Raw genomic sequence first — 10,315 nt, 5'->3', positions numbered from 1 at the left:
TTAGGTGGTGGGTTTAGTTTGGGATTGGTTCGCAGTTGCCAGGGAGGAGAGTTTGGCGACAGATCGTTGCACACATGTAGCGCGACGCAAAGGTACAGAAAAGACGTCGTGAAGCGAGGCTTGCAAATAGGACCCTTGTCTCCGCCCCTTCCTGCTGTGTTCACCTTCCCAGCATCCCCTGTCTCGTCGACCCAAAGCGATGGGTGGTTCCGTCAGGCGCTTCCCGCACCTCCCCTCTCCCTGCTTGCAAAGTGGTTGTGCCCCAAGGTCCGCCTCCAGGCCACGTGGGCGCTGCGGACCACGCTTTCCGTTCCTTGGGGAGAGGTTTCCGCTGTAGGAGGGTAGCTTCCGGGCTGCGGTCTTCGCTGCCCACTTCCAGTTCAGTGGTCGCGTCTTTGCACCCCACCCACCAGGCCCGCTGCATTCTCGGCCAGGTTCTAGGCGCCATGGCTCCCCGCGGTAGGAAGCGGAAGGCTGAGGCCGCCATGGTCGCCGCAGCCGAGAAGCAAGAGAAGCTGGCGAACAGCGGGGAGGGAATGGAGGAGGCAACCGTTGTTATCGAGCATTGGTGAGGGGCCTGGAGGGTAACCGGGGAGAGGGAATAGTGGCGCGGCGGGGCCAGGGGCCCCGGTCTCTAACCTCCCCTTCTCTCCCTAGCACGAGCTGACGCGTCTATGGGCGCAACGCCGCGGCCCTGAGTCAGGCGCTGCGCCTGGAGGCCCCAGAGCTTCCAGTAAAGGTGAACCCGACCAAGCCCCGGAGGGGCAGCTTCGAGGTGACGCTGCTGCGCCCGGACGGCAGCAGTAAGTGGGGACGTGGGTGTGGGGGAGAGGGGCGGAGGGGAGAGGGACGTGGATTCCGAAGAGAGGAAGCGCTATTCTCAGAAATCGCGGCAGTCTCATGACTTCAGAGACGTGCCGGTGGATTCCGAAGTATTGTAACTTCGCTTCATTCTGTCCTTTCGCAGGTGCAGAGCTCTGGACTGGGATTAAGAAGGGGCCCCCACGCAAACTCAAATTCCCTGAGCCTCAAGAGGTGGTGGAAGAGTTGAAGAAGTACCTGTCGTAGGGAGATTTGGGTGGAAGTCCTCATGCTGAGGTTTGAAATGGGAAGTGGGGGGCGCGGCCGCTGTTGAGGAAGAGAAGGGATTAATCTTGGTGTGGCTACAAGTACCCACCTGGCGTGGGTAGCTCACGCCTGCAGTCCCAGCACTCTGGGAGATCGAGGCAGGAGTGAATGGCCAACATAGGGAGACCCCGTCTATTTGAGGAAAAAAAAAAAAGACACAATATTGTTTTCTATCTAGTGTGCCCTAAGTGCAATTTATGTCCTTTGGAAGACTGTAGTTGACTGTTGCCCTGGGGGTATGGACAAGTTTTCCATTTGGAAGTTTATTTCATCCTACTTCATTTATGTTTATCCCTACACTCTTCTGTTTGGTTCTAGGGTGTTCTGTTACTGTCCCCTGTGTTAACACTGTACTACAATACCATCACATTTAGTTACAAGGATTTTGACCTTGTCTTTGTCCCTAGTGCTTCATACAGTGTTTTGGCATGTTCTGCACTTATGTTGAGTGAGATTTGGAGGAAGGATGCAATCCTTGAGCTCCAGGGTTTGTGAGTTCAAGGGTTGGAGAACGTGTCTTCCTCAGTCCTTATCATTGCCTGGATCCTTTCTCTAACCTTATTTCCCTTCTCATTTTTGCAGCTTTGTGTCCCTGGTGATGTTGGAACATTAATGATGGAACATGGCCAAACTTCAGTCATGTGCCTGAAGCCATGGTTTCTTCCCCACCAGAAACGAAGGTTCAGTTGTGAGGCAACCCTCTAGTAAGGCATTGCAAAAGTTACTGGATTTGGTTTAATAAAAGTTGAAATAAAGTATTTGAGTAATAGAGTAAAACTTAATCTTAAGGGATGGACAAAGCCAGCCTTGTGGAGTTGGTAGTCCTTGTGTTTTTCATAGCCCAAGATAGCCATATGACCTGGAACTTTAAAAAAAAAAATTTTTTTTAAGAGCCAGAGTCTCACTTCGTCACCCATGCTGGAGTATAGTGGTGCTCTCTGCAACCTCTTGTCTCCCAGGTTCAAGCGATTCTCCTGCCTCAGTCTCCTGAGTAGCTGGGATCACAGGTGCACAGCACCACGCCTGGCTAATATCTACTTTATTTTATTTTTAGGAAAGGCGGGGTTTCACCATGTTGGCCAGGCTGGTCTCAAACTCCTGACCTCAAGTGATACACCTGCCTTGACCTCCCAAAGTGCTGGAGTTAACAGGCATGATGAGCCACCACACCTGGCCTGACCTGGAACTTTTAGGGTCTCTGGTAAAACATGAAAAATACTTGTAAAAATTATGGGAGCAAAGTAAATAATTTATTTTTTTAAAAAAGCAACTATCTTTTTCAACTTACTTTTTGGAAGTAATGATGGAAGTACATCTTCTTGTCCCCTGCAGAGGTTTTAGCTAGACTTCCTAATACTGGCAGTGAATAAGCCCCATGTTAGGTGCTGGACAGCATCCATCACTCCCACCCACCTAGTATTCCACCCAACACTGTTTTACACCTTCCTCTGGAACATTTTCTTAAACAGTACACCACCACAGAAGGTGTTCTTTCCCAGCTTTTCCTAAATTACCAGTGACTGGATGCCTTATGACCTGAGAGACCTGACCTTGGCTGTTACCTATGACCTACTAGAACTGGGGAGCACACAGTTTGTTTAAGTTGTCACTAACTGGAAAATAGATTACAAAGAAATAAGATGGTTCAAATTCATAATTTTCTATGTGTGGTACCCTTGGCTTCTGCCTGGCTTCCGAGGCTTAGGGAGGGGAGGAAGGGACCTACAAAGAGCCAGGGGTACACCTGCCTCTTGTGCCAAGAGGAGAGGGCATGTGCCAGCTTCTCTGTCAACAAGCCTTTTGCTAGCTAACACTTCCCACCCTCCCAGGGCCCCTCACCTGCCCTCCCCCCTCCACTATGTTAGTATATCTACCTCTGTTTCTGACTCTGAGGAAGGGTCAGGCCATACGGAGGGAACACTAGTGGGTACCAGCCTCCCCTCTGCTGTCCAGTCCACCACATCAATCTCTTCCTCTTCAGAGCTCGCAGGAAGTGAGCCTAGTAGTTCAGAGTGACCAGATACCTCCTTGCCTGCCTTGGGAGAAGGGTATAATAACTCATCTGTAGTCAGGGAGACTTCCAGCCCAGTCTCCACCCAGTTTGAGCAGGGAGGTGAGAGGTCCCCATAAGACCTCTGGGGAATATCAAGGGAGCTGACATGGAGAAGTTTGTCTTCCTGACCATCCAGTGGCTGGGAGCTGGTAATTTCAAGGTCTGGTGTCCAAGGGCCTCCTACTGAAAGCACTTCTCCACTCACCTCAGAGGGCATGACAAGGGGGCTAAGGAGCTCAGCTGGCTCTTTGTTCTCACCAGCAGGTTCCTTTTCCAATTCTGCGAGCTCCCTGGGCCAGAGTTCCATGTCTGGTAGACACCATTCTTCCCCTTCCATCCAGTTCTTTCCTGTTTCTGTCAGATGGTAGGTAGGGGTTCTACAGCCCTCAGCCCCAGGACTCTCCAGAGACCCTATAGGTGGTTCAATGTCTGAGCCACAGAGCATGAAGTCCAGGATCTCCTCCAGCTCACTGGTGGCAGCAGCACTTGTGATTCGGTACTCCTCAGCCTCACAGGGTTGCTCCAGCAAGGCTGTGTCAAATGCATAGGGTTCTCTGCAGTCAATAGCCAACATAGGTTCCTTCTCTACCAGTTCTGGACTGGACCCAAACTCTGACTTCACCACCGGGTGGTCTGGGGAGTGGCTAGCAGAGACCAGAATGTCTTGTAGCCTAGTGCACACCGGGGAGTCCTGACACAGTTCTATTCTAGTAGATGACATTTCCTGCTCATTACTGGAGAATGGCTGAGTTCCTGAAGGCTCTCGGAAGTCTCCTCCAGGATCTGGGATCTGGGGGCTATCTTGAGAGTTTTTGAGGGGAGGTTCTTGCACCACTTCCCAGCAAGTCCCATTGACAATCTTCCTAAGTTTAACTCTCCCAACCTGCCCCTCCTCTGCAGATTCTGAGTTAGGTGCCCTGACTTCAGGGCTCCGCTTCTTGCTCCCACCTGTCTTTCCCAGACCAGATGGGCCTGGGGTGGTCTGTAGAGGACTAGCTCTCCCTGGTTTTAGCTTGTCCTCTGGTGCTTCTTTATTTACACTCCTCTGCCGCCAAAGACGCCGGCCAGGGGTTGCAGGTACTGAGCTAGGTCCACTTAAAATGCTGGAAGGCTTTGATGTACAGATATCAGGAGATGGCTTTGAGCGACTGAGCCTGATCTTTCTGGGCAACAGGTGTTTGTCCACAGAGGGGTACAAGCTGGGTGGGGAGAGCACTGTAGGATCAAGGGCAGTGTCATTCTTGTTCTCTCTAGGCCCTTGACTATGGCTTGATGGTGAAGAGCTTTTTTCTTGCAGAGTTGGGCAGGCTCTGGCCTTCCTCTTGAGCAGAAGAGTGCCAGACAGATTGTCTGCATTCTGTCGGTTGTTCTCCTGAGGCCCCTCTTCCTTCCCCAAGGACTTCAATCTTATTGCCCCAAGAGGACAAGGAGTCCGAGTAGCAGGCAGTGGGGTGTGAGGGTGGTGGCTGGGTGTCACCACTCTGGCAGAGATTGGTGCAGCACTTGTTGGTTGTAAGCACTCTCGGTTCAGTCTTCGGCCCTGTGGGGCCTTCACCAACTTTCCACCCTCAAGCTGAAGGGATTCCAGCTCAGACACACGGAGCTGACGGGCAGCAGATAGCACATCCTGGGCTTCTTCTTGAGATACTTCCATTTCTGAGGTATACAGGAAGTCCACCAGCTTCCTAAGTGTGCTGATCTTCAGGCCGCCCAGCTCGAGCACCACCTTCCGACCCTGAGCTGGCCTCTCCCGCTCCAGGCGCTCTGTGAAGAAGGGGCTGTAAGCTGACAGGATGCAGCAGTGAGCTGGAACTGCCTCACCTGAAGGGAAACCCAAATTCTTTTGTTATCTCAGGTAGACTGGCATGTTCATGGGGTAAGCACAGACATTACTACACAAATGTACTGCCCCTTCTCTTATTTCCTTCCATGGGACTTCAAGTAAAAGAAAATGATTCTTCTGCCTGCCTGGAAGCTTCTGCCATTACCTTTTGCCTAGCTAACTTTTTTTTTTAAGATACTCTCTCTCAGTCACCCAGGCTGGAGTGCAGTGGTGCAGTATCAGCTCACTGCCTCAGCCTCCCGAGTAGCTGGGATTACAAGCACATGCCACCACACCTGGCTAATTTTTGTATTTTTAGTAGAGACGGGGTTTCACCTTGTTGGTCAGGCTGGTCCCGAACTCCTGACCTCAGGTGATCCACCTGCCTCGGCCTCCCAGAGTGCTGGAATCACAGACCTCGTGAACCACTGTGTCCAGCCCGCTAACTTGTTTCTTTATTCTCAAAATCTACCTTTGTCATCACTTCCTTCAGAAAGCCTCCTGGGGCTGAGTGCAGTGCCACATGCTTGTAATCCCAACTACTAGGGAGGCTGAGGCAGGAAGATTGCTTGAGTCCAGGACTTTGAGACTAGCCTGGGCAACACAGTGATACCGTGACTCAAAAAAAAAAAAAAGCCTTCCTTCACCCCACCACAAGTCTGAGTTAGGTGTTCCTGGGCAGAGGTACTCTGTAGCTATCATGGCACTTAGCTATCTGTATTGTAATTATCCATCTCCTTCACTAGGCTGTAACTCTGTGAGGACGGGGACCATATCTGTCTTTCTCACTGAGATATATTCAGTGCCTGACACAAAATAGAGGATCATCATTCTTGCTGAATTTAATTTTATTGACTCACACAAGACTTCAAAAACTTTTATAGAAGCAACTTGTGGTCTAACAGAAAGAGCTATGGAGGTGGACTATCTGCTGTGCTCTAGCCATCTGTTCTGAGCCCCCTTCTCATTTAATGGGCACTTCCCAGGTAATCTCACTTCGTTTCTTCCATGGCTTTAATTACAAAAGGCTTGCTGATGATTCCCAGATCCATACCTCTGCCTAGATCCCTTTCCTGAGGGAGTGAACATACCACAGCTAGCATGTCTACATATATGCCTCACCAGCACCTTGAATGCAACTTTTCCAGAAAATGAACTTATTCCCCACCCCAAAAACCTCTCTCATTTTCTACTTCAAAGTAAGGCATCATATTCACCCAGTTGCCTGAGCTTGAAAACCAGAAGTCATTTTTCATTTCCCCTCCCTTACCCATCACATCTAATTTAAGTATCAGGGTTGTTGGTTTTTGTTTTTGTTTTTTTGAGACAGAGTCTCGCTCTGTGGCACAGGCTGGAGTGCAATGGAGCAATCTCAGCTCACTGCAACCTCCGCCTCCTGGGTTCAAGCAATTCTCCTGCCTCAGCCTCCTGAGTAGCTGGGATTACAGCCGTCTGCCACCGTGCCTGGCTAATTTTTCTATTTTTAGTAGAGAGGGGGTTTCACCATGTTGGCCAGGCTGGTCTTTAACTCCTGACCTCAGGTGATCCACCCGCCTCGGCCTCCAAGGCAGACAGATTGCTTTAGCCCAGGAGTTTGAGACCAGCCTAGGCAATATGGCAAAACCCTGTTTCTATTAAAAATACAAACAATTAGCTGACTGGGTGGTATATGCCTGTAGTCCCAGCTACTCAGGAGGCTGAGGTAGGATAACCACCGGAGCCCGGGAGGTTGAGTTTGCAGTGAGCTATGATTGTGTCACTGCTCCAGCCTGGTTGGCAGAGCGAGACCCTGTCTCAAAAAACAAAACAAAACAACCCTGGCCGGGTGTGGTGGCTCACGCCTGTAATCCCAGCACTTTGGGAGGCTGAGGTGGGAGGATCACTTGAGCACAAGAGTTTGAGACTAACCTAGGCAAAACAGTGAGACCCTGTCTCTAAAAAGAAAAAAAAAAAAAAGAATTTGAGCCCAGAGAGTCTGGCTACAGAGTCTATGCCCTTAACCACTTCAGCAATTTTTGTAAACTCTCTTTAATAGCTCATATTTTTATCTTCTCAATGCCTTAATTCAGACCACCATCCCTTCTCTCCTGGATTATGAAACAGCTGCCTATCTAGGCTCGGTAACCAGTAATGGCTGAATGTTGTTTCTAAAGCAGGTATCAGATTATAACCTCCTGCATAAAACTGTTCAGTACATTTCCCAGTGTCCTGAAATACCTACTTCCTTTGCATGACACTTCAGACCTCACATGTTTACTAATTTCCCTTTTCCTCTTTGGTCAATACACCTTTTATAGTCTGCTCTAGTAATAATGAACAAATCCCTTGGTCACATCTCTGAACCTATATACATGCTGCTTTCTGCCAGGAAAAATTGTTCCCTGCTTCCTCCCACTTGTTTGTCCTTCAGATCTCACCTAAGGGGTTATTCCAAGAAAAGTTCCCTAACCTTGTCTCCCAGTCTCCTCAAGTCTGTGAAGGATGTTCCTTTTTTATCCTCCTAAGTCTGCCTATACTTACCCAATTATATTTTTAATATATTGCACAGTTACTTGAATGCACTGGATATTTGAATGTCTTCCCCTTATAAGATTTCCTTAAGAGGAGGAACTTTTGTATGACCACGGTAGCAGTGTTTAGCATACAACAGGCAACTGATAGTTTTCTTCTTTATTTGGAATTAAATAGTCAATCTCAGCTCTGCACTTACTAAGAGAAGCAGCAGGCAAGTCACTTAACTGTAGTCCTCAACTCATTCCTATGTAGAATTGGAACTATATAGCTAAGACTTCTCTTACAAGACTTAGAATCAAATGAGACACTATACTGTATGTACTCCACAAACTGTAGAGTGGTATACAATATTGGTTATCATAATTTTTTTTTATAAATGAAGAAATTGAGCCCCAGAGAGATGAAGTTACCTGCCCATTTGACAGTTACTAAGTAACTGTCTTCTAATCTTGGGCCTTGTACATTATATATCAGGGTCTACTTTATGCTGAATTAATATTTCCAGTGTGAAGTGAAGGGGTGGAAATAAGCTATACATTTTTAGTTTTAGCAACAAACAGCAAAAGTCATCAATTTGAAGATTAAAAAATTAAGCGGGCCAGGCGCAGAGGCTCACGCCTGTAATCCCAGCACTTTGGGAGGCTGAGGCGGGCAAATCATGAGGTCAGGAGTTTGAGACCAGCCTGGCCAACATAGTGAAACCCCATCTCTACTAAAAATACAAAAAATTAGCCGGGTGTGGTAGCATGCACCTGTTGTCCCAGCTACTTGGGAGGCTGAGGCGGGAGAATTGCTTGAACCCGGGAGGTGGAGGTTGCAGTGAGCCGAGACCGAGCCATTGCACCCCAGCCTGGGTGACAGAGTGAGACGCTGTCTCAAAAACAAAAACAAAAACAAAAAAAAAAGAAAATGGGAAAATGGGGTTGGACATGGTGGCTCACGCCTGTAATCCCAGCACTTTGGGAGGCCGAGGCTGGTGGATCACTTGAGGCCAGGAGTTTGAGACCAGCCTGGCCATCATGGCAGAACCTCATCTCTACTAAAAATACAAAAATTAGCTGGGCCTAGTGGTGCATGCCTGTAATCCCAGCTACTTGAGAAGGCTAAGGCATGAGAATCACTTGAACCCAGGAGGTGGACGTTGCAGGGAGCTGTGACTGTGCCACCACACTCCTGCCTGGGCAAGAGAGTGAGACTCTCAAAAAAAGGAAAACATAATAGTATCATCTAACACATACTGTGGTTGGTACATTAAAAGCACTATTCTAAGTGCTTACCCACGTTAACTCTTAATCTTCACAACCATCCCATTGGAATATTATCTATGTTATATAGAATTTATCTGCTTATAAAACTTTACAATTAGATTCATTATTTAAGAGAAAGAAGCAAAGTCACAATTTCACTCTTGAAAACAGTAGTAATTGTCCTAGAAACAAACAGCCCTTTACCAACTAGTTTACAGTGGTCATAGGCAGTAACATTTTGCTGATTTTGTCCTTTACCCTCTGGCCCTGAACTCGTTTTATCTTATTCTGTGGTGAGTTTTCAGTTGAATTCCCACCAGTCTCTTACCTTCTGCCTGCAGAAGGACATCACAGAACACATCACTCTGCTGCTGGTGATGAAGCTGCAGAAAAGCTAACCTGAGGAACCGGGGGTTCCTGTATAGGATTTTGGGACTGGCAGGAGAGCACATGTTGCAGAGTCTTAACAAACCTAGGTTTTCACAGATCAGACTCCTGTAGGTGAAATAATACATTTCAGAGGCATGGTTATATCTAATTTGTTTTTTGTCTTTGAAATGGCAGGGAAATTTTGAACGTGAGAGATAATAGTATATGAGTTGAGTAAACATCAGCCCAGAAATTGTGCCAAGGATATCTCATGAAAGAAAATTATCATAGTGGTTACATGTGGGAGCTCAGAGATAAGCCTAGGTTTGGGTCTTGGCTCTATTTATTAGCCTAGCTGTATAATCTCACACAGGTGACCTAACTTCTCTGAGTCTCACTTTCCTATTCATGAAATGGAATAATAGTACTTACCTTGTAGGGTTGTTTTAAAGATTAAATGAGTCAGTGAAGGTAAAGTTGCTTAGCACAGTGAGTGCCTGGTACAAAATAACTACCATGCCCCAAATGGTAGCTATTATTATCTTTCAACCTTCCTCATTTCCATTACCACTGAGACTCAACTGCTACAATGCTGACTACTCATACTCTTCCTGAGCACCACATCCTAGCTCCATAGGTATAATCTTCAATTTAACACTTTTAAGGAAATACTACTGGGTATAAAATTATCTCTAGTAAGTCCTATGCACCTTTTCTCTGAGCTCACTGTATCACACTAACCAGCAGAGGGTGCACAATAAAGAAGAGAAGCCTCTGACTCTGCGGGAAGGTCTCTCACAGAACCGAGGACATTGCCACCCTTGGCTGGGTGTACTTGACCAAAGTGAGCCTGACTGACCCTGGCAGTAGGCAAAGAATTTGGCCTTTAGGTTTGTATAGTTAATTACCAGGCTAACAATGGAGCAAGGATAGTTAAGCATTTTACCCCTCCCAAAACAAACTGAGTATTCTGACTTCAGGTTTATGTCCAGCTTTTTAGCATCGAAACCCCCCCACTCACTGCACAGCTGAGTTCCTTTCCTGGAATGCAGTTTTCTATCAGGTAGCACTGAGAGTCCGAACAGTTCACGTCAAAACTATCAGGAAAGAAGAGTGAAAAGGTAAATTAAGAGAAGGCAGGCTTGGCCGGGCGGGGTGGCTCACGCCTGTTATCCCAGCACT

General features: G+C 47.7%; 2 protein-coding genes across 4 annotated transcripts; one reads left to right on the top strand and one right to left on the bottom strand.

Annotated features, from left to right (window-relative positions):
• Positions 1-225: 225 nt before the first annotated feature.
• Positions 226-2,387, top strand: SELENOH (selenoprotein H). 2 transcript variants are annotated; one of them, XM_025355762.1, is made up of 4 exons: positions 226-568; positions 658-803; positions 968-1,098; positions 1,711-1,886. In XM_025355762.1, the coding sequence occupies exons 1-3, from the start codon at positions 447-449 to the stop codon at positions 1,066-1,068; spliced, it is 369 nt and encodes a 122-aa protein (XP_025211547.1). In that variant the 5' UTR covers positions 226-446; the 3' UTR covers positions 1,069-1,098; positions 1,711-1,886. The 2 variants fall into 2 exon arrangements, with proteins under 2 accessions (XP_025211547.1, XP_025211548.1); XM_025355763.1 differs by having other exon boundaries at positions 321-568; positions 968-1,078; positions 1,711-2,387.
• BTBD18 (BTB domain containing 18) lies at positions 2,357-9,802 on the bottom strand. Of its 2 annotated transcripts, XM_025355747.1 has the most exons (3): positions 9,566-9,802; positions 9,093-9,259; positions 2,357-5,002 (listed from the first exon to the last, which is right to left on the bottom strand). In XM_025355747.1, exons 2-3 carry the CDS (start codon positions 9,214-9,216, stop codon positions 2,985-2,987), a joined length of 2,142 nt encoding a protein of 713 aa, XP_025211532.1. In that variant the 5' UTR covers positions 9,217-9,259; positions 9,566-9,802; the 3' UTR covers positions 2,357-2,984. The 2 variants fall into 2 exon arrangements, with proteins under 2 accessions (XP_025211532.1, XP_025211534.1); XM_025355749.1 differs by lacking the exon at positions 9,566-9,802 and having other exon boundaries at positions 2,717-5,002; positions 9,093-9,396.
• Between the last annotated feature and the right edge of the window lie 513 nt (positions 9,803-10,315).

Source organism: Theropithecus gelada, chromosome 14 (assembly GCF_003255815.1).
Source record: "Theropithecus gelada isolate Dixy chromosome 14, Tgel_1.0, whole genome shotgun sequence".
In the NCBI taxonomy this organism is placed as follows: Eukaryota; Metazoa; Chordata; class Mammalia; order Primates; family Cercopithecidae; genus Theropithecus; species Theropithecus gelada.
The sequence above is the reverse complement of the archived record's forward strand: the minus strand, read 5'-3'. Positions and strand labels throughout refer to the sequence as shown.